The sequence below is a fragment of the Mustela nivalis genome (genome assembly GCF_964662115.1).
Source record: "Mustela nivalis genome assembly, chromosome: 6".
Taxonomy (NCBI): Eukaryota; Metazoa; Chordata; class Mammalia; order Carnivora; family Mustelidae; genus Mustela; species Mustela nivalis.
Genome location: NC_139025.1, coordinates 16,565,983 through 16,593,597, shown reverse-complemented (window position 1 = coordinate 16,593,597; position 27,615 = coordinate 16,565,983). Strand labels below are relative to the sequence as shown.

Sequence of the window (27,615 nt, the reverse complement as noted above, 5' to 3'; positions counted from 1 at the left end):
GATGCTACTTAATGGCAGTAGCCACCTTTCCTCTTTTTCAAATATCTCGATATAGTAATGATTTGGGAAAGAAGGTAACAAAACTCTTCTTCTGAGGGCTGGTATTCCAAATGTATTGGGTTCATGTAGCTAAGCAAGAGATTTGAGAACACTAATAATATAGACAGATTCTTTCATCTATTTAATTTTCCTTGGTGCAACGTTTCAGAAGAACATAATTTGATTTCCTTTAGCCTTTAAGTATATCCCATTTATTAACCTCCTTTATGGTTTCCTTACCTGCTATGCCAGAAAGCCTGCTTTTCTCATCTAAATCCTTCTAGATTATCGTCACGTTCCAGAGATGCACCCATATTTCATTTTCATCATGGAAAGATAGTAAAACTTATTTTTAAAGAACCAGGCTGAACATGGTATTGATTACTGGCTTTGAAGCCAAATTAATACAAGTTTTAGCCTGATAATTCATGACAGTGAAAACATCCCTTTACTGCATCTGAAGCAGAAGAATGGTCCAATTAAGTCAAGAGTTCTACTGTTATTTATTACGAACTCCAGGGGCCGGCCATATGATGTGACATTTTGAATTCCTAAGCCCTCATACACTGCCTCTCTCCCATCTCCAGCTTTCCTTGCATCTCCCAAAGAACACTTGGCTCCATATTTAAATGCCCTTTTAAGTTTAGCTTCTCTTAGGTATCTTTCTTTAGGAGCATTTTCATGGTTTGTGATTAAAATTTTAATTTATGGATATTGACTTCACAATAAAAATGAATCGTGTAAACCTCAGTGTTAAGATTAGGTATACCTGTTTTCCCTACTGTGTCTCTAGTCTAAGCATTAAATGGAGTGGTATGGGAATATCATGTCCTCAGCAGGTCTAATTTTGTTTCTTTCTTTTCTGGAAAGGGAACAAAGAATTATCAAGAATCTAAACCCAGGCCAGAACCTCAGCCAAAACTGCTTCTCCAAGTGGCTGCAAGGGAAGAGAGGATCTTTACTTGTTTTCAGATACTGTCAGTCTATTGTTTTGTTAAAACAGAGATACAGCGAGTTTTTTCCTTTTAGCCTCTTAAATCCTAGGTGTTAAAAAAAAAAAAGGAGGGGCGCCTGGGTGGCTCAGTTGGGTAAGCATCTGCTTTTGGCTCAGGTCATGATCTTGGGTGTCTTGGGATCAAGCCCCGCATTGTGCTCCCCTGTGCTGCCTCTCTCTTTTTCAAATAAATAAAATCTTAGAAAACAAAAAAAGCAATGATTTCTTAGTTGTACTTAATTGGTAACATGCTGAAAGTCTTAACAAAAAGAAGAGTGGGAGAGGCACTTGGGTGGCTCAGTTGGTTAAGCATTTGACTCATGATATCGGCTCAGGTCATGGTCTCAGAGTTGTGACATCGAGACCCATGTTGGGCGTGGGGCCTGCTTGGGATTCACTTTCTCCCTCTCCCTTCCAAATAAAATAAAATGAAATAAAACAGAAAGAAGTGGGAGGGAGGAGGGGATCTTCAGCTACAGATTTGGGAAAGCTGGCTGGTCTTCCTTCTAAAAATTCATGGAATCAACAGGAAGCTTTAAAATTGGATCAGCATGAATCTCTACAGGAGTCACAAAGAAAGACAGGTTCTTTGCCACTCTGACTCTTTTCTAAGCTCTTTCAAGGCTGGTAAATGGAGTTAACTTGGAAAGATGAAAGGAGAGAAAAACCACGTGAGAATTAAACTGAATTATGAATAAAGTAACTCTAACATAACTTCTTCATTTTAGAAATGGAGTCTCATTCAGCTTAATATGTAGACTTTTGGCATTCAGGCCTCTTAAAGCCAAAATAATCACCAACTGTGGATGAACATAAAATCATAAAGTGAACAGTCAAATAAGATAGGGTCTGCCTCCAAGATTGTGTGCGTGCAAGTGTACACGTGTGCCTATGTGTTAGTCCCAAGGAAAGGTGAGGTGGTTTCTCTTTGGTACTCTGGGGGGTTGAGGGGGGAGGCTTGCTGAACTGAAAAAACACTACACTGGCACACCACAAAGCAACCTGCATTTTGGCTTGCAGATAAAAGATCTACTTCTTTCACTCCTGATACTAGGCCCCAACATTCCCACACATACTTTGCCCAGGCTCTGCTATGATGTCCAGCCAGCGATCTTTTGACACATTTCCTGGGTTTACCCACATTCCTTCAATAGGCAGAAGCCCAACCCTTCGGCCCTTGGCACAAACACCTATGGCCCTCAGCTCTCTCGGGGAAGAAGGAACTGTGGAATCTGTCACAGAGCTTGAACTGACACAGAGCATAACCCCTGAGAGGATATATGCCTGGGCGAGTGAGAAAAGAAGCAGAGAAATTTTAGATAGAAGTACAGGCCTTTATCACTCCTGTGCTGAAGAAACATTTTACTCAAGGGGAAGGAATGGTGAGAGCTAAGACTCAGGAGGAGGAAGGTCAGGTTAACTTTATTTTATGGGAAAGAAGGAAGGAGAATAAGAAGTGAAATATCACTTCTACAGAACTCTGAACATGAAAGAGTTTCTTTCTTTTTTTTTTTTAAGGCACCCCCCCCCCCCCACCGCAATTGGTTTCTTTTTGTGATTGTGCTCTTTGGCTAGAGAGTGTTGTTTACATAACAGTATAAAGTACAAAATTATAAGCTCCAAACTCCTCCAGAGAAAAGTTCTCCCAAAGCTCGACCCCCAGGATAGATGGAAAATATGAGTGTTTACTGGCTGGAACATCGAGCTGCAGTGGAAATTTCAACATTCAGAAGAAGATAGCAGAAAGGAAGGGCCTGGTGAGCAGAACGAAGTCACCCTTCAACAAAGGGGTCAAAGAAAAAGGAAGAGTCTCCTGTTGGCCCCACTCTGTGCTTTCCCTTCCTCAGGTGCAAAGGGCACGGCTCTGTACTCCAGCCCGAGGAGCACACCACCTGTAGGTGACGGCCAGTTCCCTCTGTACAAGATACTAACCCAAGTGTGTAGCGACACCAGATCCCAAGCAAATCCAATTTTAACTTTACTCCTTTGGGGGAAGAAAACAAAGCATTATCGACAACCTACAGCAAATCCAGACAGTACACTGGCTCCTTTCACATACGCTGCTAATTTAAATCTTAAAACAACTTAAGAGATAGGTATTACTTGCATATCTAAGCAGATGGGGAAATTGTGGCCCAGAGAAGCAGCGTAACTTGCCGGTGGTTACATACTTAGTGAGGCGCATCCAGGCCCCTCCAACTCAATGGCTCCTTTTTTTTCTATTACACCATGTCACCTTCCTCATAGGGGTCAACGGCCCCCTCTCCTATGAAGTTAACACACTCGTAAAGAAACAGAAGCATTTCAAGGACTAGGCTCAGGATAATCTCCTTACAGAGAGGCAGAGGACAGGAGCAAAACTTTGCCATTTTAGTCACTAAGTACAATTTTTGTGGAATTGTGGTGCTCTCTTTTAAGCCCTTAAATACTCTTTTCCATTGAAGTAAAAAAAAACCCTATGTTTAAATGTACCATCTAACCACTTCTGTGCATGCAGTTCAATATATATACATGGTTGTGCAATAGATCTCTGGAACTTTTTATCTATAAAACTGAAACTGTAGCTATTAAATGCTAATTCCTTCCCCCTCTCCCTACAGCCCCTGGCAATCTACATTTCTAACTTACCTAGACACTTCATATGAATGGAATGATATAGTTAGTATTTATCCTTTTGTGATCAGCTTATTTCACTTATCACAATGTTCTCTTATGTTGTAGCAGGTGACAGGATTAAAACCTCATACACTCTTCTTGCTATCTTTTCTTCTGATTGCCTGTGCTGTAAAATTTAAATCTTTGCTCTATACCACTGGACACTACTCTGTAATTGTTTCATGTGTATATGGCTCCTCTTCTCTGCTAGATAGTAACCTCTTAGTGATAAAAACAAACAAACAAACATGTCTTCCAAATCTTTTAGACCAACCCAGCGCCCAGGACTACCCTCGCTGAGAATGTGAAAGATACATCACAGACTGTAAGCTCTGTGAGATCAGGCACTATCCTGTTTTATTTATCGTGACTCCCCAGCATCTAACCTAATGCCTGACAAGGAGAAAATGAATAGGACTTTAAAAACAACAACAAACTTGGTATTTCTGAGGATTAAGAATGAAAAATGGAAAAGAGACTTGACTCTCCAGCAACATTTATAAGAGATAATCTAAAGAAGGGAGAAAAATATTAGCTAAACTAGAATCAAAATCTCTGAAAAACTTGTTCTTAAAAATTATGTAAAGTAGGGTATCAGACTCTATAATTTAGCTCCAGAGAGTGAGAGGACAGAGGAACAGAGCAATGTGACATATACCCCAATTTCAAAGATTTGGCGCTTCATTGTACCCTGTTCCCCTATGCTATTCTCTACAGTGGGGGCTAGCCAGGACGAGCACCCTAAGCCCATGAGGTCTTACCCAGTCGCAAAAAGGAGGCACAAACTCATGGCTTTGCTTTCAACCTCCCCCACCTTTAATATCGAGGAACAGACAAATCCCCAGGTTGCATGTGTGAAAAAGCCAGAGATGGATAAAAATAATTCAATGACAAATACTGGAAAAACATACAAGGGGCAGAAGCCAGACATTCGTGGGATTCCCTGACAGCTCGATCCACAAGGAAGGGTTGGACTGGAAAAAAACAGGGCCTCAGGTTCCTGCCAAGCCGTCTGAGGCCCTGTCCTTCCCAAATCATTCCAAGCAGCAGCCAAGACTTTACAGTAACCCTTCCAGGTCTCAAACAGAAAGATGCACTGTGGGGCGCCTGGGTGGCTCAGTGGGTTAAAGCCTCCGCCTCAGGTCATGATCCCAGTGTCCTGGGATCGAGCCCTGCATCGGGCTCTCTGCTCAGCAGGGAGTCTGCTCCCACCCCCCCCACCCCCGCCACCTGGCACTGTCTGCCTCTCTGTCTACTTGTGACCTCTGTCTGTCAAATAAATAAAATCTTTAAAGAAAAAAAGAAAGAAAGAAAGATGCACTGTGAGCCCACTGAGGGCTCCTCACCTAGAAAACGCCCTGCCCAACTCCAGGCAAGGCTGGCAGTCCTGGGGAGATGCCTCTGTTTATGGCTTTGAGCCCCTAACAATACCCCATGGGCCTAGAAAACATACACTCAAAGGGCTGCCTGAAAAATCCCCCCCCATCTCATTGGCTGAAGAAAAGCTTAGATACCCAGGTATCTGCATCTGGAAAGCGAAACTGATCCCTTTAAGAAGGAGGTCAGGAACACTTGGTACCTGCATCCCGGAGGTCCTATTGTAGAATTCTCAATCGGCCTTACTTAGAGGTACACCTCAGGCTTCTCAACATGTGACTGGTTTTGGCCCTGACTACTTTCTCTTCTGGAGAATGGCCTGCAATTAATCTCACTTATTACCTCTGAAAAGTAACAACAGAGGAATGACTGGCCAAGTCCAGCTCCAGAGCGTCTAGGGAACTGCAAGCTACATGGCCAGGCCTCAGACTGTCTGGGCAAGTCATGGGCTCTCTGCTTTCCTCTCCCACAACAAAGCTTGAACACGGACTCCAGACAGACCAGAGGAACCAAGGGATTTGAGGAGCCGGGCTGAGCTCACACTGACCCAATGGGAGACGACAGCCCTGAGGCTGCGTTTGGGGTGGTTTCAAAACAGCGGGGGAAGAACAAGATTGTCTGGTGAAAACGTGTGTGATCCATAAAATCGAGAACAATAGCAACACTACAGGGAAATGAAAAATAACACGATTTGCCGAGTTCTCGTGAGTCATCAGTTTTCATTCCTGTGGCTACCAAGTCACTGAATCCTCCAACATGCAGATGAAAAGCACAGCCAGTGAAGGATTCTCTTTACTTCTTGTCACCATTGATGGGGCAGCCCCTGGTTTAGTGAATTATCAGAGCTTATCAGCACTGGAATCCACTGTTGCTGTGACAGACGAACTAGTAAGAGCACCTCTTATTTACATAGCTGCCACTTCCAGGGAGATCAAAGTGCCATAGGGGCGATCTAAAAGCTCTCAAAACAGGCCGGTTTACACGTAAGTATGCTTACCCCATAAAAAGATTCAATGAATAATTTAGGGTCACTTAGTGTCAAAACCAGTACTAAAACTCAGATCTCTAGTCTGTTAATCCTCTATTCTAATGGGCTTAGTCACCCTTACTACTAAGCGAGGGACCAGAGCCCATCCACAAAACAGTGACTTACCAGATAAAAATGGAAATTGGGGTACGGTACTGTGTAGAATGTCTGCTGGAGGTCTGGCTGTGGCCCACATCACAGCCAGCTCTGGTAGAACCCTGGAGAATTCACTTAGCGCTGCTTTTGGGTAGAAACCTCTGGGAATTCCACAAGGTGCCTCCAGGCTGCTCTGGCAACCAAAGGTTACCTAGGCTCAGAGGAAGGTTTTCAGGGCTACTCTCAACTGAGATGGGACCTGACAACCGACCCTTTGGCTTGAAGAGCAGGTGACAAGAGGGCTGCTTTGGGTACAACTAACCCGAAAGGGGAAAGGCCCGAGGACTCTGCACGGGCCCCTTTCTGGTGCAGGGGCTCTGAAGTCAATGGTATAATGTGTTATTTTCCTGCCGCTCAGGAAAGCACAGTCTGGCTAGGCGAAGGCCTTTCACAGTGCTGGACTCTTAGGTCTGGACTCTGACCTGGACGGATTCCCACATCTTTCTGGGTCTCAGCACTGCCAAACAGGTGTTACCCAAAGAAGGTTCTGAACCCAGCCATGGATGTGGAGTTTCGACATTTTGTTTATAGTATGGAAAATGGTTCCAGCCTTGTCCTACAGGCAGATAATATACCCTAAGATTGCAGGGAACGTGTCTGCCATAGAAACAAGGCTCTGATTGTAAAATGAAAATGGAATATTTGGAAATATTTTATATGGAAAATAAAGCTCTACGGTATAAACAGAATTCTTTTTTACAACTTATGTTTTAGGAATGTGGCTATTCTGTAGACTGTAAATCACCAAACGACAGACTTCTGCACAGAGAACTTCGTGGGAGGATGTCCTGCCTGAAACAGTCCTGCCTCTCAGTCTTTCAACTCTTTATAACTCTTAGTTAAGATGATTCTTTTCACCCTTGACCACAACGATTACTGGTATGAAAGACACTGTACTCAAGCATGATGTAATGTGCTTATGTTTATGTTGCTTCCTGGGCAGAGTCTCCGCTTCCCAAATTAGTTCCTTCAGTAACAATTCTGACACTAACAGATACTTCAATGGCAAATAGGTATTTCCTTCATCCTTAAGTCTTTGGTCACCCCTCGCAACCACGAGGCAAGGCAGCATGCTAAGAGCTGGCAGGCTGGTGGAGGCTGCAAGTGCTGGTGCGGGGTGGGGACTCGCTGGGACATCTGTGGCAGAGCTTCTTTATTTGGAGGGAGCAATTATCTTTACTTGGAGGGAACAGAATACTTCATTGTAACAGTCACATTCCTCTCTAGCTCACTTCACTCAGGGACAGATGCAATCAGAGCCATTTTTAATAGCCACTAATGCAAGATTCCTGGGAATCATTTCTTACATTTTTTTTTTTTTAAATAGGGGACTTAAAATATGGATTGAGACTAGAATTCAACACAGTGGCTTCTTTTTTAATTTAGAAGTTGCTTATGTTATGGCCAGAATCTATTTGGATTTTATCCTCTGCCTCTTTGCTCAACTACATAAAGTAAATTTCCTTCCCACTTCCCAAAGGAGCATTGTCCAGGGAGGCTGTTTGAGGTTAATTATATAACCCAGATGAAAACATAAAAAGCAAGTATGTCCTTCAACAAAAAGAGTCCAAACTTAATGAGACACAACATAGTACAAGGTATAAACAAGAATGAGGAGACAAGGGGAGAATGTCAAAAGTCAAAACAAGAAAATGTGGACTATAGGCCAGGATCGAACACAGTAGGAATTCTTCCTCTTTTAACCTGTCTGAAGTGCATCAGAAATTTCCTTTGCCTTTGGTTTGCCTGCAAACTGTCTTATGAGTAAACCAAGGCTCTCCATTCAAGTGCCAGAGGACTGGGACAGGCGGAAAGGCACGTGTCTCCCAGGTGTCAGTGCAGGGAGTTCAAGGTGAGAATGGCCTTCTTCAGACCCAGGCTGTCTCTGCGCCCCAAACGCTGGCTCCAAGACCCTTCACATACCTGCTTCCAGGAGGGGTGGAGTGGCTCTCAGGAGCTTGGGGGTCTGACTGTATTGACCATGTCGGGCCACTAGGACTGAAGACAGGCCGAAGGGTGGGGGGGGTTGAAGCACTGCTTCTGTTTATGACGCCACTTGCCAAATTCAGGTTTGTTACCTAGAAATGAAGTGAGGGGGAAATAACCTGATTTTACAGCATTTTCAAAAAGTCTCATTAAAAAACAGATGGAGAAAATCAAGTCGAGTTGAAGAGATGCTGATCATCTGAGCTGAAACGGTGGCTGTGACCAAGGCGGCCATTAAAAGCTGGCTTCTGCGCACACCAAAGAGGAGAAGTAAGGGTGGCTGGTGCCAACAGAAATTAACCGCGCACGGATTCTGTCCCTACTGTGTGCAAAGTGCTGGACTGTGCCAGGTGCTGTGAAATACAAAGATTAGTAACAAAGACAGCAAGAGTTTACTGTATATTAACTCTGTGCCAGGCAAGGGTCTGTCTGACACACTAAGCAAACTACTTAGCCTCTCTGGCCCATGTTTCCTCATCTGCAAGTTCGAAATCACAATAAATTTTAGTTATACATAAAAGAATGATTCTTATGACACACAAATTACTTGCTGATTTAGAAAAAAGATGCACAGGCAAAAGAAATATGGGCACTGACCCTAATAAACAATTTACAAAAAAGGAATATAATTAGCCAACTAAACATTTAAAACTAGACATTTCTACTGACAATCAAAGAAACGCAAATTACAAGATAACATTTTTGTGTATACATGGATATACAATAATAAAAATATACTACCTAATTTAGGCAAGGGGTGATATTAGATACATACTTATACTGTTTATGTGTCTATAAATTGGTAGAATCATTTAAGAATTTGGCAATATTATTAAAGGCATCATAGTATTTGTACTACCATCTAATTTTCAGCACCTGTGCTAAAAACTAATTGCCCATGATGGGGCGCCTGGGTGGCTCAGTGTAAGCCTCTACCTTTGGCTCGGGTCATTATCTCAGAGTCCTGGGTTTGAGCCCCGCATTGGGCTCTCTGCTCGGTGGGGAGCCTGTTTCCTCCTCTCTCTCTGCCTGCCTCTCTGCCTACTTGTGATTGCTCTCTGTCAAATAAATAAATAAAATCTTAAAAAAAAAAAAGAAAACAAACAAACAAAAAAAAAACCCAAAAACTAACTGCCCATGATTAACAATAGTGATTATTATAACTGCAATTACTATTTGGGAGAACTTACAATGTGTGAAGCTCTGTATAAATATAAAAAATATAAATGAGTACATTATATACAACCTGTTTTTTTTCCCCAAAGATTTTATTTATTTATTTGACACAGAGAGAGAGAGAGAGATCACAAGTAGGCAGAGAGGCAGGCAGAGAGAGAGGGGGAAGCAGGATCCCCTGAGATCGTGACCTGAGCCGAAGGCAGAGGCTTAACCCACTGAGCCACCCAGGCGCCCCTATACAACCCATTTTAAACTGTCATAATTTTATTGGTAAGACCATTATAATCGCCATTTACAAAGAAGGAAACTGAGGCCTGGGAACAAATGGCCAAACTAGAATCTGGAACATGGTCTTTGGAACTTCAAAACTCATCTTCTTACTCATGACCCTATATTGTGAACAGATTTTGAAAAGAAGCATTGGAATATTGGAAATATTGGAAACATTTTATATTTTTAATATTGGAAAATGGGAAGATCAAAATGGCTAACAGTGTTGTTAAGTAAATTTTGCTCTGTGCATATGAGGGGATATTAAGTATTGCCACAGTTTTTCGAGGAATTCTTAAAGATAAAGAACCATGCTGATATCTGAAGTTAAAGAACAAAAAAGTCACACTATACAACTACAAAAAGCAGACCCAATTTCCTTCAACACACGCACATAGATACATACTTATGAACTGCATGGATTACCCTTATAATCCAAACGAGAAAATGTCAGGTATGATGAGAAATAGACACGAGGTGAGCTTAAAGCCTGTGCAATGAGTCCAAAAAGAAAGGACGGTTGGAAAAACATTTCAAAATCCGTTGCACAGGGAGAGGATGCTGAAAAGAGGGAGGGCACAGTGTGAAGGCAGGTGCTGGGTGTGAGACGCCAGAGAGGAGGGGCACAGGAGATGGACATTCCGGGAAAACTGTTCTCCTGGGAAACTGTCCCAAGAACCTAGTAATTTTGACATTTACAAATAGGAGAATTCTGGAGCACTGTCATATCTTTTTCATTTGAAAATTAGTATTATTATTTTTTAGTTTATTTATTTATTTGTTTGAGAGAATGAGAGAGCATGAGCGGGGAGGGATGGCAGAAGGAGAAGGAGAAGCAGGCCCCCTGCCGAGCAGGGAGCCTAACTCGGGCTCCATCCCAGGGCCCTAAGATCATGACCTGAGCCAAACGTAGACATTTAAGCAACTGAGCCACCCGGGCACCCCTCATCTGGAAATTGTGAAAGAAACATAGATCATTTATTTTTTGGCAACTGTACAGTGTCTCATCCCTAATTAGGGAACTCAGTACATGAAAACGGCCTAGGACTAGGTCTTCACACCAAAGGACTCAAATATTTTTCTGGGGATGAACGCGTTTTCCGTAGTTTAGGAGTGATTCCTGGTGCTTGTGGAGGCTGAGGTCCAGGACACCAGAGCTGCGCCCTCCAATGTGGGTCTGTCTTAGAAGCAGCCTCAGAAGCCAACCTTGCCTTATCATGATTTCGGACCTCCTTCTTCTGCTATCAGGGGAGAAGACACACAGGGACTAAAGAAAAGTGGGGGGGGGGGGGGAGATCCCAGGGCAGGTTATGGCAGGATTCTCTGGCCTGTGGAGTCTTGGAAGAGCCTTGCCTTCTTCCTGCACCTCAGTGGCAAAAGCAGTCAGACTGTCAGACGATCAAACCGCTCCCTGTAGGACTGACTTCATTCCTGCCCCACACTGAGCCTTCTTCCTTGCTGCTCTGCTCCCTGGCCTTTCAAATTAGACACGAGCTTGCAGCTTATAAAAACAGTAAGTGAGAAAGGGCTTTGTGATAACTAACAGCTTCTCCAATTACTGCCTCCGTTAGTGTGCCAAAACCCTAATAACAGAGGCATATTAATAATTTATAGCGGAACAGCAATAAAATAAACAAAATGTACACACTTCACCATGTTTAGTATCAACTGTATGGTTTAGAGATTAGTGAATGGGAAGGAAAAGAAGTATCAGATTTGTTGAATCTTCTCTCTTTTGGCAAGGCCACCCCTAATTCAAACATCATCATTTTCATCATAATAGCTAAATTATTGAATGTTCACCATGTGCCATGTATTAGATGTCCTTGCATTGTCACGATGTGCGTTTTATCTCATGTAATCCTGAGCAAGCCCCCTGAAGCAGGTTCTACTGTTACCTCCATTTTACAAAAGAGGAAACTAAAATCACATAACTCTAAGGGTAAACAATTGCACAAAAATCACAACCGCACTAAAAATACCTACTAAGTGCAGGGCCAAGATGAGAACAGGAAATGTTTTCCTCCAAGTGCATGTGGTATACTTTTCCCAAATAACATAGTTTAATGTTTGAGCCCTTGCAGTAGCAATGGCCAGTACTTAAAAGTGAGGTTTTATATCTCACTCCTTACCCATTACTCATGGAAGCAGACACTGCTATACTCCCTTTCAGAGATGGAGAAACTAAGGCTCAGAGAGTTTATAGTAACTAATTTGCTCAAGGTTACATAATAGTTGCAGAAGTGGTACTCTTGTTTTAAAATCCCACTTTCTAGGGATGTCTGGGTGGCTCAGTCAGTTTAAGCATCTGCCTTTGGCTCAGGTCATGATCCCGAGTTTCTGGGATCGAGCCCCGCATTAGGTTTCTTGCTCAGTGGGGAGCTTGCTTCTGCCTGCTGTTCCCCTTGCTTATGCTCTCATTCTATCTCTTTCTCTAACAAATAAATAAAATCTTTAAAAAAAAAAAAAAATCCGGGACTCCTGGGTGGCTCAGTTAAGTGGCTGTCTTCAGCTCTGGCCATGATCCCAGGGTCCTGGGATCGAGTCCCATAACAGGCTCCCTGCTCAGTGGGGAGCCTACTTCTCCCTCTGCTGCTCCCCTTGCTTGTGCTCACTCGCTCTTTCTCTCTGACAAATAAATAAATAAAATCTTAAAAAAATAAAATCCATTTTCCCATTTTAAAACTAGTAGGAAACAGCCCTAGTTACCCTAAATTATCCTTAATTATTAGAAAATTTTCAAAATATAATTAGATACCTCAAATTCTGACAATAGTGATTATACAAGAATTGATTTTACCAAACTATGCCAGCTTTTTCTTCTTTGCCTTAAATTTTATTCCCCATTTGTTAACAACATGCATATTGTTAATATCCTTCACCAGAGCGCATGAAAAAACCCACACCCATCCTCAATCAGTTCTGTTTCTTAGCAGGTATAGTAAAAACATGGCATGAACATGAAACTAATTTTAGATTCCTGGTGGGTTTTGTTTTTACATGTAACATCAATTCCTTATTTCATGGATAAACCAAAAAAGGGTAGCTATTGTGATTTCCTTCTACACAAAAGCAAAACATCATTGTTAATTTATTTTGAAAATAGCAAAAGGGACCACTACTTAATGAGAGATTATTATAAAGAATAACAAAGCTATTAAAGCTTCTCATCTTTCTTTCCAAAAAATTCCTGCTAAAAATATAACCTGTCTCTTTAAATAATAACAACTGACCCTCTATTTTAAATATTCTATTCCTACTTCTGTGGTTTTGTCTATGAGACATCCAGGACCTATGCCATCCACCCAGCTCAGTCTTCCTAGGACATACGTTGCTAGTAAATAATCAAACAATTTGGGGCTCACTTAGATATGTCCTCAGAACCTTCTTTACACAGTCCTCTAGACAACAAATGCTGATCAATCAGAAGTGACAAAGGAGATGAACCTATTTTTCAACCCCTGTTTCTAGAACAAGACAATCCAGTGGAATATATTGTGAAGATGAAAATGTTCTACAGTCTGTATAACCTAATACAGTAGTGATAGCCACATGGTATGAAGGCTTTGAAGCCTCCACCAGATCTGGCTGAATCTTATTTGTACAGACTGATGTCTTGTTAAGAGTTTGGTCCAAGTGAATCATTTCTAGATTAAATGACTTAAGAAAGCATCTGGTTCTTCCTTTCAGTTTCCCAGTTTTTTCCTAGGATGGGCAGAAGGAGTCACTGAACAAAAATGGACCTAAGCATCAACTGTGGCCCTAGAAACACCTGGCATTGACTAGGGAAGATCTAAGAGCAGGGCCGATCTCCCAGCACTGGGCCAGGCCTTAAACTCTACAAGCCAGTTAGGATTCACATCTGAAGGTCCTCCTTAACAGGACAGGACGGTGACGAACATGGTTGTCATCAGGTTGCATCTGCTTCTCTGTCCACCTATATTCCTCCAGGTAACCAAAGTTTCATTAGATGAAGAGAAAGTGGAAAATGGCATATATGTATCAGATTTTCATTAACGATGAACATTTCATGGTAAAGAATTTTAAAGGACAGAATTACAGCACATAAAAACATAGCATCAGTAATGAAAGAGATAGCTCATCATTTTTTGTTAGGAACTTTAGGCTATTAAGGCAGAGGGTGTAGCCATTGGGCCAGGTGGCTTCTCTGGGTCAATAACCAGATTCTACGCTACTAAGGCAAGGCTAGCCAACTCGGGAATTCAGGCCACTGGTCACAATAGTCCGGGAGACGGGTGGGATAGTTTAAAACCCTTTTAATTACTGAAACTATGACACAAATAACATGTCTTGCTGATAATGGATATCAACATCTTTATGTGTGAGAAAGAGTACACATCTATAAGAACTGTTTAAGTCTGTTTGGACCTCTAAAACATTTTAAATTTTTGAGAAAATACAAAACCTCTTAGATTCACTACAGTAACAGCAATTGTAACAACAATGTCGTATTATTAGCACTAATGATAGCTTAATTCAATGAGCACTTAATTTTTGCCAGGCATTGTTTTCTGTGCATGTGTGGGCACATGCGCACGCATGTGTGTGTGTGTGTGTATAAACTCATTTGATATTCAAGATAACTCTGTAGGTAGAATTATTGCCCTCATTTACAGATGGGGAAATTGGGGTTGAGAGGCAAAATAACTTGCCCAAGCACAAATAATTGTTCCATGTCAGCCCCTAGTTTCAATTCCTGGTCACCTTGATTGAAAATCTCCCAACCTTGTAGTTTCTAGACATTGTGGTACTCCCACTGCCTTGCCCCACTGAGCCTGGTGCTTACAATTCCATCCATGGACCAGCAGCAACTGTAATCCCTGGGAGCTTGATGGGACAAGCAAGCTCTTAGCCAGTCTCAGCCCCAGGGAAGGAAATCTGCATTTGACAAGATCCACAGGTAATTCACATGCAAGTTAATGTCAAGGAAGGACTTGTCATAGGAGATGGTGACAAAGGAAAGAGAATTCAAGGGTTCCCCTGCACAAAGGTCAGGGGATCTTCAAAAAACGGGAAGAAATACCTTGATGGGGTGAAGAGTAAGCAAGGGAAAGGAGTAGAGAAGATAATTCCATCAGGAAATTTAAAATTTTACTATTTCTCAATGTTGTCTGGATGTTCAAATGATGACATGAATAATCATTCAGTTTGCCAAGGATGCAAACGTGGATAAAACAGTTTAGAACAAGGTTCAGAAAATCCCGAGTCTACTTGTGATGCTGCCTTGAGAAACAGTGGTCATTAAAAAACAACCAAGACATTGACACATAAAAACAATCAGCTTGGGCGCCTGGGTGGCTCAGTGGGTTAAGGCCTCTGTCTTAGGCTAGGGTTGTGATCCCAGGGTCCTGGGATCGAGCCCTGCATCGGGCTCTCTGCTCACCGGGGAGCCTGCTTCCCCCACTCTCTCTCTGCCTGCCTCTCTGCCTATTTGTCACCTCTGTCTGTCAAAGAAATAAAATAAAAAAATCTTAAAAAAAAAAAAATCAGCTTGTTGAATATTCTTCCACCCCCGCCTTTCTCAGGCTAGTCAGCTAAGTGAATGACTGCCTGTAGGAAAATCGAGTCACAGGATCCCACCGCTGCCTAAACCTTAGGCAGATGCTTCACCCCTTGCTGTCCTCCTCCTCCTCCTCTGCTACCACTCTCCTGAAGCAGCTTATCCAGAGGTTCCACTCCTGTTCCCTTCTTCATGTCCATTGCCACTGTGACCTCGGTGCATTTTTTTCTTTTAATACCAACTCTGTTTATCTTAGAGCCAGCCTTCCGAATAAGGCAGGTGAGCAAATACCTGAATGTGTGGGGTAAGGACACACTGCCTGCATTCCAGCTAGACAGGTGTTTAAATTACAGCAGGAATAAATACAGGTGATGGATTGAAAAGGGGGTAGGAGAAACACAGAGAGGGAGGCCAATTTCCGGAGGCTGGCCCGCCCAAGTGTTACTGCTTGTTACTGCTGTTGCTAAAAGGAGGGCTGCTGCCAGTGCTATAATTAAAACATGATGGCATTGCCCTGATGGCTTCCCAGAATATACCCACCACCCACCCAGATACATAACCTTTTGGCATCCAAAGAAGATCCAGGGCCAGGCCTAACTAGATCACTGTAGCTATAGTTGGAATGCTCTAGAAATGCTGCACACCTGAATGTGCAAAAGAAGTTCAAACCTCAGAGAGAATCCAATAAAGATCCACTGCCTGGCCTAGCATAAGCAAGGCCTCGGGTAAAATCCTAAGGGAACAGGAAGGAGGGTGGGGGGAATCGGGAAATGGGCCTTAAGGAGGGCATGAGATGTCATGAGCACTGGCTATTATATAAGACTGATGAAGGGGCGCCTGGGTGGCTCAGTGGTTAAGCCGCTGCCTTCAGCTCGGGTCATGATCTCAGGGTCCTGGGATTGAGCCCCGCATAGGGCTCTCTGCTCAGCAGGGAGCCTGCTTCTCTCTCTCTCTCTCTCTCTCTGCCTGCCTCTCTGCCTACTTGTGATCTCTGTCTGTCAAATAAATAAATAAAATCTTTAAAAAAAAAAAAAAAGACTGATGAATCACTGACCTCTACCTCTGAAACTAGTAATACACTATGATGTTATTAACTGAATTAAAATAAATTTTCAAAATCCTAAGGGGAAACACAGATTAAAATGTGGCCCCTGCCCTTAAGCCATGAAGGAACTGATAATATAGTAAGTGAGACAAGACACCTAGACAGATAATATTTAAGGCCACTAGAAAGTGGTAACTGGCCCAATAAAAAGGCAAAGGAAATTCCAAGACCACCTCTGAGCTGTGCCTAAAAGGGCAGGTAAGAGGATTACTGGTGGGGGGGAGGGCAGGGTGGTCATGGTTTCCTAGAGCAAAAAAGCCTAAGTAAAAATGCAGAGACAGATAAGCAGGAAGAATGTCTGAAAAACAGGAAGCAGTCTAATTTGGCTAAAGCTCAGAACAATAAAAGATAGGAAAAGAAAGAAAAATGGCTGGGGAGATCCTTGAATGCCAGACTAAAAGATTCTGCTCTTGACCTAAGACATAACAGGAAGTTTGCTCAAGGGTTCCGGTAAGAGTAGTGCTATGTCAGAATTGTGGTGTAGGTAGAGAAATCTAGTGCTATTTTCATGGGCTGGGGTGAAAGGGGCTATTAAAGAAAACCAAGATGTGTAGAGAGCCACGGCAGTCAGGCAAAAGGTACCAAGTCTGGGATGCAGGATGTACCACTGCTGGGCTTCTCTCACTTTCCGCCTAAAGCTCAGGAAGAATGCTGGGCCTTGTAGCTGGAGACCTGCTTTGGAAGCAGAGGATAAAAGTTCCTGAGTTTATGTGTTCATTGTTCATGGTCTCTTCTTCCCTCAGCCCTCTTTGGGATTTATGTTCCCATGCAGCTGGTAAGCAAAGATGGTGCTGCCCGGCATTTTAAGAAGGGAGGGTCAGAGAGTGGGCCTTAGGGCAAATATACCTTTTCTTAGATTTATCTTTCCATGCCTCTCTTCAACAGAACGGCCTGAGGATCAAGATTAGGAGCTGGGCTTGGGTGGGGAGAGGTCTGACTAGATGGCTTTGGTCTAGGCCTGAGGTCTGAGGCCTGGTGGGCAAAAGAAGACAATGGATCATACACTCTCCAGCCCAAGTCACCAACTAGAAACTCCACTCAGGAGTTTGGAACCAAAAACAGTAATAAGAGGAGGCTATGGCCTGAAGGAGCCTCTCTGGGGGCATCTGCTCCTGAACCTCAAGGCAGTGACTATGGAATCCTGGATTCCAGGCACCGTCCTCCCTAAATCAGTGTTTAATGACCTCATGTGCGGTCACTTCCAGTGCTACCATGGAACCACAAATTCAAACAGATACTTAAGGATGGTGAAGTTTAAGTAGATGTTGACAAGATAACACAGCTTACTGAAAAATAAGATGCTGGCAGCCGTTAAGGACAAGACACTCTCCACGTATAGCAGACCACGAATTCTCCATCTCTACAAATGCAGCCCTCCGCTGACTGGGGCTTGTGGGTTATCACGTGACCTTTACCTTTCTTAACATAGTACCAAGGATTATCATTGCTGCTGGGGGAAATCCAACCAGCAACTAACTATGCCAGGAGGCAGGGATTATCCCCAACGTGGAAGTGGAAAGATCAGAAGCTTAATTTGGTATTTTATCATTGGCTCTAAGAAAGTCCTTCAACCCCTTCAGCGCAGTAAGATCCTGAGATCCTGCTGCTACTACCTTGCACTTTACTTCCCAATGTCAAATTTATTTTTTATAAACAATCTCCCTTAGCTAGTAAAGAAGGCTTGTCATTAAACTGTTTCAAAGGCATAGTGGTTGTGGGGTGACTGGGTGGCACGGTCGGCTAAGAGTCTGCCTTCGGCTCAGGTCATGATCTCAGGGTCCTGGGATTGAGCTCCCTGATCAGCATTGAGTCTGTCTCTCCTTACCCCCACCCCCGCCTTCTCCCTTCCTCTCTCATACAATAAAATCTTTAAAAAAAAAAAAAAAAGAGCATAGTGGTAGAGCTGGAAGAGCTGCATGCCATGATTTGTACTATATTATAACTGCAGGTTTATTTGCCTATCTTGACCCACAAATTACTATATCTCATTCATTGTTGTATCCTCGGAATTTAGCTCAGCAGGCACAAAAGTATTTATATACTAAATGAAGTGGTTCTCATCTAGTCCTAAATACATACCTACACACACACACACACACACACACACACACACACACAACCCCCACAGCCTCTAGCTAGCAGCTAGTTTCACTAGTGAGTGGAAAAGTGATTAATGTCACTGGAAGGCCAGAGAGGAAATTAGAGGTTCCAAATGACCTCTTTCTGCAAATACCACAAGGGAGGGACTGCGTTGCAATAATGGGAAATAAAATAATCAGTGATTAGAGGGAGGTAAGTGTTGCTCTTGCTAGTGCCCTGTATAATTTTAGAGACAAGTTTTACCTGGTCTTGAAGCCTTGGGCAAGGTTCTCAAATGCGGGAAATAAGAGCTTTGCATACATTTTTCGTTCCTTGACTGCACAATGTTCTCCTTGGCACTGAAGACTCCATCTGAAATTGGGTTGCATACATTCTCTAGTACTTCTCCAGTGATGAAAATCGTCTACGAAGGATGGATCTGGCATTTCGGGTTTTCCTTTTATCTTGAGTGAAACAGATCTTGAACATCAGTTTCACCAGGCTCTTTGTAAATGTCATGTATCTTATTTATCAAAATGGAGATTGGGAATTCAACATGAAAGACCAAATAACAGCTTAACACGTGAGTCAACTGGTGACACAGCACTCCCAGTGCAGCTTTCGGGATCTCGTCTCAGCTCAAGTGAAGCCAAGAGATGCAGCATCAAAAGATTATTTCATTAATCCAATGAATATTTATCAACTACTCTGTGGCATTCTTTTCAGCACCAAGCACAGAACCATGAAAAAAACGCACAAAACAAAAATCCTTGCTTTCATTGACATGACACCCTACTCGGGGGATATCACTGAAATATATACAGAATGTGTGAATAAAGGTGATCACTTTTAGCCAAGTAACTGGTATTATTGGCCATATGCTATCTTAAAATTTTCAGAGGTTCTTAACTTGGAGACAAAGGGTCCAAAGGGCATCGAGAGGAAGCCTAGGTTGGGGGGTGTCTATGGACTTTTTGAAATTTTGTAAATTTCTAAGTCTGAAGCAAATTTCTAAGTCTAAGCACTTTTTTTTTTCCCCAGAAGAAAAGAGCCTTCATGCAACACTCAAAGGGATCGCTGACTCCGAAAAGGTTAAGAATCACTCGGGATGATATGAAGATCAATTTGTCTAAATCTGCATTTATAATGTCCTCAGAACTACACCAATATCACCTTGAGAATAAATATCTTCGTGCCATTCATATGCAAAGACTGATCAGAATATGGCTAGATCAATAGAACCTGCCCTGGAAACTCTCATTCCCCCTGGCCTTGGGACTTTGAGTGATCTGGAATAGGGAAATGCAGCGGCAAGTCCTTCTGACTGGTTTTAGTGTATGAGCGAGAACCGAAGGCAATCTTTGAAGAGGAAACACCAGTGGACCAAGATCCACTTTCCTCAAGATAAAAGAAAAGGAAAACCAAAAGTGCCTGATCTGCACTTACTACATCATTTTCATCACTAGAGAAATAGTACATATATTCAATCAAGAACATGAAAAAAAAAATCCTTAAACAGCTACCTTTTTAACCATTGTTTCAAGGGCACCTCCTGAGAATGTATAAATCATCAGCCACACCAACCAACATGTTTTAAGACAGTTTCAACTCCTGTATCAGTTCCTGGATGCCAATGAAATGAACCTCAAGAAATCTACACTCTGATCACCAAGAGATGTGAGTTTTAATGTTAACTAAATTTTGAAAGGGGTTAGGAAAGCTGGGAATCTCTGTAGTTCTAGTACATCAACACCAAGTTCTCTTGTCTTGTATCCCCTTCCTGTTGAACATTGTCATTTACATGACACAGATATGCATATCAACGTTCAGCGCTCCAAAATCCAGAAAAGAGTTCCAGATTAGGATTTGAGACATTCTTGGGAAACCTCACAAAACAGCCAAATTGCTTGAGAGTGTTTCTAATGTATACATTTGGTTTTTAGGAGTCGATGAGAACTGCCACCACCACAGTAAATCGATCCACTCTTTCTACATCTCTGCAGATTAAGAAGGCTGAGTTTTGCCTGCTCAAAGGATCAATGGCTTTCACCATAAAATAATCTGATGCAGAGTTCACTCAACAAATACTTGTTCTCTCAACAAATAACTGATAATCTAGACAAAGCCACACACCTCTGAACCTGTTTGGATTGAGAAGCACTTCTAATCATGAAAACAGCAAGTTCAAGTCCTCGGCTCTCTCTTGCAGGCTCAAGCACCATCTCGGCTGGCACTCTGCTGCCATGTGCAGCTGATGAGAGGTTAGAGCTCTGATTCCCACAGGAGGTGGCGGGAAAACTCTGAGGGGAAGAGCATGGCGCCAGGCAGACTTGGGTTTGAATCATGAGTTCAGTCACTTGCCATTTGTGTGACCTTAGAATTGTCACTTATCCTTCCAGCTTTACCTGTTATAAATAAGTATTTACATCCCAGGACTAAAGAAATCATGGCCATAAAGAGCCCAGCATAGTGCCTGGTGCAGAGCAGATATTCTGTTAACATTGGCAGGTGTGGAACTATCAATGAGAAAACAAGGATGAAGAAGAGTTTTACTTTTTTTTTTTTTTTTAGCTTTTATTTATTTATTTGACAGAGAGAGAGAGAGAGAGAGATCACAAGTAGGCAGAGTGCTGGGCAGAGAGAGAGGAGGAAGCCTGTTCCCCGCTGAGCAGAGAGCCTGATGCGGGGCTCGATCTCAGGACCCTGAGATCATGACCTGAGCTGAAGGCAGAGGTTTAACCCAATGAGCCACCCAGGCGCCCTCGAAGAAGAGTTTTAAAAAAGGATATAAAAACCAACAAAATGAAGAAGAGAAATTCTTTCCAACTTAGCAAGGCTGTGACAAGTTTCTGCCTAGTGCAAGGGTGCTGTGCCAGGTGACAGATTAGAAGGAAGTGTCATCACACAGATCTAACTCAAAGGGAAAGAGATGCAAAATCACTACGACAGGTTTACTACACAGAGAAACTAATGAGGGGCTATAGGAGCAGGGTGCATGGAAAGATGACTTCTGGCTGGGGCAGCAGAAAGTTCTTCATTCATTTTTTTACTCAAAAACGTATTCAGGGCATGCCCTATACCAACGCTGAAAAAAAGTGGTAAAAAATGGGTCCCCATCCTCAACCAAGTAACTTACAGTCCGGTAGAATGAGCACATTTACTGAGTATTACCCACGAGTCAGGTTCTGAGGCGGTGTAGGACACTGCCCCCAAAGCTTTCCGAGGCAGGAGACAGCTCTCCAGACACAGAGTGAGGCATGAAGTGACATGCATCCAAGCGAAGGAGCACCTGCTGGGGAGTGCCGTGAGAAAGACACGGCTGCCGACGGACCCACGAGCTGGCCCAGGGCACGGAGAAGCTCCTCAGCCCCTCCTTCCATCCTTGGAATGTGGGTGCCACTTGCCTTTCCTGCTCTCAGATGCCTCTCTAAGGACACGGCTTTGAGATGGTGATGTGTTGAAAACACATGCACAGTACACATGACTGAGCCCAGTTAGGGCCTCTTTTTTTAATTAATTTATTTTTTTTAAAGATTTTATTTATTTGACAGACAGAGATCACAAGTAGGCAGAGAGGCAGGCGGTGGGGGGGGGGAGCAGGCTCCCCGCTGAGCAGAGAGTCCAATGCAGGGCTCGATCCCAGGACCCTGGGATCATGACCTGAGCAGAAGGCAGAGGCTTTAACCCACTGAGCCACCCAGGCGCCCCAGTTAGGGCCTCTTTACAAACTTCTAAGATTTGGCAGCAGGCGTGGGGATCCATTCATCTTGCTGCTGCCCAAGACAAGCTTCGTATGTAAGTTCCCTTTGCTGGCGCCGGAACCGCCACCTACCAACACTGAGTGGCCTGCCTCTTTCCCTGGTGTCTGCCTACTTTCTGAGTACAGAGGCCAGATTTCAGATTATACCAGGAAAGCTCCCAAGACGGTTGTGAACCAAACAGCATCTATGTTGAGCCTGGATGGACGCATAAAGTCAGACATGGTGACAGGGGAACATTTCCCACGAGAAGGTAGCAAAAACTAAGGCGTGGAAACGAACAAATTCTGAGTGAGTTGCACAAAAACACACGTGATGGGAGAGGACAGACTGGAGAAGTAGCCAGGAGCCAGATTCTAAATAAAGGCTTTGAATAACATTTAATAGCTCAGGCTTCACATTGTGTGTAACAGAAAGCCCCCTCAGGATTCTTGAGCGAAGGAGGTCTTATCACCAGACTTGGGATTCAAAAAGATTCCTTTACAGCAAAGACTACGGTGGACAGGAGACCGTTTCGGACGTAACTGCAGCTGTCCAGGTGAGATCATGAAGGCCTTAAGCAGGACAGTCGATGTGAAAATGAAACAGGGAAGATAGATTTGAGACATTATGGAGTCAGCATCAACCAGACTTGGCAAATGCCTGGATGCAGAGAGAATGAAGAAGCAAACAGAGACAGTGATAAGTCAAATGCACCATACCTAAGTCCCGAGGAGGACTGCCGTGTCACCAATACTGAGAGAGAAAAGGGAGATGAACAAATAGGTTTTAGATGTCTTCAACATTTTTTTAAAAAAAGATTTTATTTATTTATTTGATAGAGAGACAGTGAGAGAGGGGACACAAGCAGGGGGAGTGAAAAAGGGAGAAGCAGGCTTCCCGCTGAGCAGGGAGCCCAAAGCGGGACTCGATCCTAGGACCCTGGAATCACGATCCAAGCTGAAGGCAGATGCCTAACAACTGAACCACCCAGGCACCCTGTCTTGAATGTTTTTTTGAGAATATTTTCAAAATATGTTTAAAATGCGGTGCATGATCAGGGAAATACAAACCAAAACCACAGTGAGATACCACCTCACACCAGTCAGAATAGGTAAAATTAACAAGTCAGGAAATGACAGATGTTGGCGAGGATGAGGAGAAAGGGGAACCCTTCTACACTGCTGGTGGGAATGCAAGCTGGTGGCAGCCACTCTGGAAAACAGCATGGAGCTTCCTCAAAAAGTTGAAAACAGAGCTACCCTATGACCCAGCAATAGCACCACTGGGTATTTACCCTAAAGATACAAATGTAGTGATCCAAAGGGGCACGTGCACTCCAATGTTTATAGCAACAATGTCCATAAGAGCCGAACTATGGAAAGAGCCCAGATGTCCACCGACAGATGAATGGATAAAGAAGATACGGTATACATATACAAAGGAATACCATGCAGCTATCAAAACAAAAAAAAAAATCTTGCCATTTGCAACGACATGGATGGAACTAGAGGGTATTATGCTGAGCGAAGTAAGTCAATCAGAGAAAGACAATTATCATTTGATCTCCCTGATATGAGGAATTTGAGAGGCTGGCTGGGGGGCTGCGGGCGGTAGGGAGGGAAAAAATGAAACAAGATGGGATCGGGAGGGAGACAAACCATAAGAGACTCTCAATCTCACGAAACAAACTGAGGGTTGCTGGGGGATGCGGGGGTAGGGAGAGGGTGGTTGGGTTATGGACATTGGGGAGGGTATGTGCAATGGTGAGTGCTGTGAAGTAAGTAAGCCTGATGATTCACAGACCTGTACCCCTGGGGCAAATAACACATTATATGTTAATAAAAAAATTTAAAAAATACATTGCACGTGTTGTGATGAACACTGGGTGTTATACTTAACTAATGAATCACTGAGTACTACATCAAAAACTGTGTACTATACAGTGGCTAATTTAATATAATAAAATAAATAAGTAAATAAAATTTGGTTTATATAAAAAAATTTAAAAATGCACGGCGTATTGTGGATGCTGATAATATAGTTAGGGGGTGATGTCTGACAGCTGGAAGTCTGGGCTTGGCACTCAGCAAAGAGTTTCACACTAAAGATGCCTGCATGGAAGAAATCCACAGAACAGTGCCAGATGGAGCTATGGGAGGAGAACATGTACCCAAGGGGAAACTGTGTGTTGAAAAAAACCGCTGTGTTGTGCCCTGACTTCAGAGGTACGCTGGGGGAGAGCTCCAAAGAACGGGAAGAAGCAGATGCTACCATTGCCGGTTTTACACATTCGAGTCTCTATGCCAGTGGCTTTTAAAAAATGTTGCAAATGGAATCTAGCCTTCAGGGGAAAGAGGAGGATGAGCTCCCACGGGAATCGCTAAAGGGCTGGAGAAGCTAAGAAAAGTTTTCAGGTAGGAGGTGGTTAATAATAGGGCCGAATATTGAGGCAGGAGGAGGATTAAAAACAGGTGACCGAAGTTGGCAATTCCAAGGTCACTGGCAACCTCTGAGGGAGAGCTGGACAACATGGTAAGAGATAAGACCAGACTGCAAGGGTAACTGTGGAGGGGACAGGGGCAGGGGCACTGGAGCAGGAAGGGCATGCTACTTTAACATTTGGCAGTACAGGGAAGACAAGAACTTGAAGGGGTGGCAGGGTGAAAGAAAGGTTATTTTAGAACAAGAGACCATGGAGTAGGCTAAGGAACTAAGGAACACTGGGGGCTGAAAGCCTGGAGAGAGAGAGAAGAGCTAGCGAATTAGACAGAATCACTCCAGCTGATCCAGGGATCCAGTAGGAGAATTAGTTTCGATATTGAAACTACCCCATTTTACAGAGAAGGAAATCAAGGCACAAGGAGGTTAAGTAACTTCTCCAAAGTCTCATTGACTCAAGAGCTCCTGTTTTTTCCATTTATTCTTTTCTGTTTCTAGAAATGGGAAAAAGTAATATATATGATATAAAGAAGTGTCAGTGTCACTATTTCTACCCGGGAAGAGCATAGGACCAAAAAAGCTAGACTTGGAAAACCACCACCAAATCAGAACATAAACACAGAGCAGCTAAAATGCGTCCGGGCATGCTGAAGAGGCAGGAGGAGCGTTCCCAAACACCCAAGCCTGTGATAAACCGGGGGCCATCTGCCTCAGGTCTGGAGAACATGCATCATCATTTCGGAAATTCAGCTCCCTCTCTGCCAATTTCACCTTCAAATTGGAAATTCTGAAAGTAAGATTCACTCAAGGTCCACCTCGGCAGCTTCTGAAGCAGAAAAAATGATTGAGAAATTCGTTCATACGTGAATGCGTGAGAGAAATGAGTAGCTGGCGGAAACCAAACATTCTCCATCTCAGCATATACCCTTCTCTAGAACTGCTCTAGAAAATTACCACCGTGAGGAGCAAAAAATGAGAGAAATTGAATGGTTTTCTTTCCCACTCTCCATCTACATGAAAAATGTGAGAAGCAGAAAGTGTCTCCTCCCTCTTATGTATCTGTCAGCACATTTCCAGGAGGCCTGGCCACATCCCGGGCACTGGCTGGCTGAGGAACAGAGACTGACGCAGCACATTCGTTCGCCTTGGAGCCCTCGCCTGGGTGGTCTGCTGTTATTCCTTTGATTAAACTCCCAGGCTGGAAGAGCTGGAGCTGCTCCTAATGATAGCCGGGTCCTGAAACCTCACACTCGCCCGCACAGCGAGGGCCGGTGCTCCCTCCGAGTGGCTGCCTCCCACTCCTCACCACAGAGCTGGGCTCCTTCGCCACATTCTTCTGCTCACTCACGGCGGCGACCACAGAGGGCGCCGTCTGGGCAGAGTGCGGCAGTGGGAGCGCACACCTCTCCCAGCACTGAGTGAGGCAGAGATAGGGAGACCGAAGCTCTACTCCTGTCAGCGACCACAGCGCTCCCTACCACAGGAGAAAGATGCTTCTAGAACACTCTGCTTTCAGAGATGGACACACTCACTTCCCAAGAACCCCAGCCCCAAAGGTCAGACCGCCTCTCATGTGCCAAGGGGAAGAACTAAATTTGGCCTGCTCTCTGCTCGGGTCTGTAGGGTACTTGCTGAACACGTATGTCTTCTGAGCACTATTTCAGGCGCACGCAGGCCAGCACAAACATTTCTGAAGTAGCTGTTGTGGCTACTTCGTGGGGCAAGGAACGTTTGATGTTCCCCTGTGCTGTAGGCTATAAAGAGTTACATCATAACAGAAGTAGTGAAAGTAATCACAAGCTAAATAAGGCTCTGTTCTTGGCCACGCAAATCCATAACAATGTAGCCTCTCATGTAAATTCTGGGTACCTCCAAGTTTTATTATAAAATTTTGGGGCTGTCAGGGTACTTTGCGTCTTTACTTCTGGCTAGCTCACTGCTCCTCAGCATCTTCGCCAGTGAGCGGGAAGGAAACGTGGTGACGCTGCCTCACCCTCCAACCCACCCTCCTCTCCAGCCACCTGAGTGATCAAGCTAACAGGCAAAGCCAACCTTGTCTCTGGGCCCCTTTCCTCCATCCCCGTCATCTATGAGATGAAGCTGAGTTCCTTCACAGTGAAAGCTTTCCCTAAATCAGCTTTTGTGTTCTCTTCCAGCTTCCATCCTAGCTGCTCTCTGCTGACTCCCTACCCTCCAATACCACTGATCAGCCTACTGTTTCTCTAGACACATACAGGCTAGCTTTTATTCTGGAACCTGCCCTCACCCTTCTCCTGCCACCCACTTGCCTACCTTCAAGATTCAGTTTCGATATAATCTCTTCCAAGAAGGCTACTCTGGCCTTCTCACTCCCATACACAGGCTGGGATAGGTAGCGTGCCCTTTGATACTTCTGCTATTCCCTAGAAATATCTCTTCCGTGCACATTCCATGCTAGCACTCTGATGTGTTTATGTGGCTGTCACCCTTACCAGATTGTGAGTTATTTCATGCCAAGGACTATGTCTTATATCATCCCCATGGCTTAGTACCAAAGCCTGGAACATTCCTAAGAGCTTAATAAAATGTTTTTGAATGAATAAATTAAAAAACCACACTTGAATTAAAAGTTTTATGAACAATGCCACTAAAAGGTTTAATGAGGTAAGCAGCTGAAATTACAGACAAAAGAAAATGATTTTTCAAAAACGGACCCAAGGATTTTAATTTTTTATACTTATCTTCCAAAACACAAGTAATTAAAAATTCGTGTTCCTTATGTAGTGGTAGGTTTCATAACACCTTACCCAGAAAAGCAATGTAAAGATACATCAGAGTTCATGGGATATGATGAAAGTGATACTCGGAGGGAAATTCATAGCTTTAAATACAGTGACTGACAAGAGTGAATGAAAGTAAGTATCCCACTTAAGAGACTGGGAGAAAACAAAAGCTAGCAAAAGCAGAAGGAAGGGAATTAGTCAAGACAAAACAAAACAACCAATTAGAAAACATTAAAACAATAGAATGAATAAATTTAACCAGAATGATCTTATTAAAAAAAAAAAA

The 27,615-nt window shown here is 43.4% G+C and overlaps 1 protein-coding gene across 50 annotated transcripts in view; it reads right to left on the bottom strand.

The window, feature by feature from the left end:
* TTLL5 (tubulin tyrosine ligase like 5) overlaps nucleotides 1-27,615 on the bottom strand; it is a 285,101-nt gene that overhangs the window by 131,445 nt on the left and 126,041 nt on the right. For all 50 annotated transcript variants that reach the window (XR_014312440.1, XR_014312441.1, XR_014312442.1 and 47 more), the window contains one exon: nucleotides 8,172-8,326. Coding sequence is in view for 26 of the 50 variants with exons in the window: in XM_082733575.1 (XP_082589701.1) it covers nucleotides 8,172-8,326 (155 nt within the window). In the remaining 24 variants the exon portion in view is untranslated. The remainder of the gene's footprint in view (nucleotides 1-8,171; nucleotides 8,327-27,615) is intronic.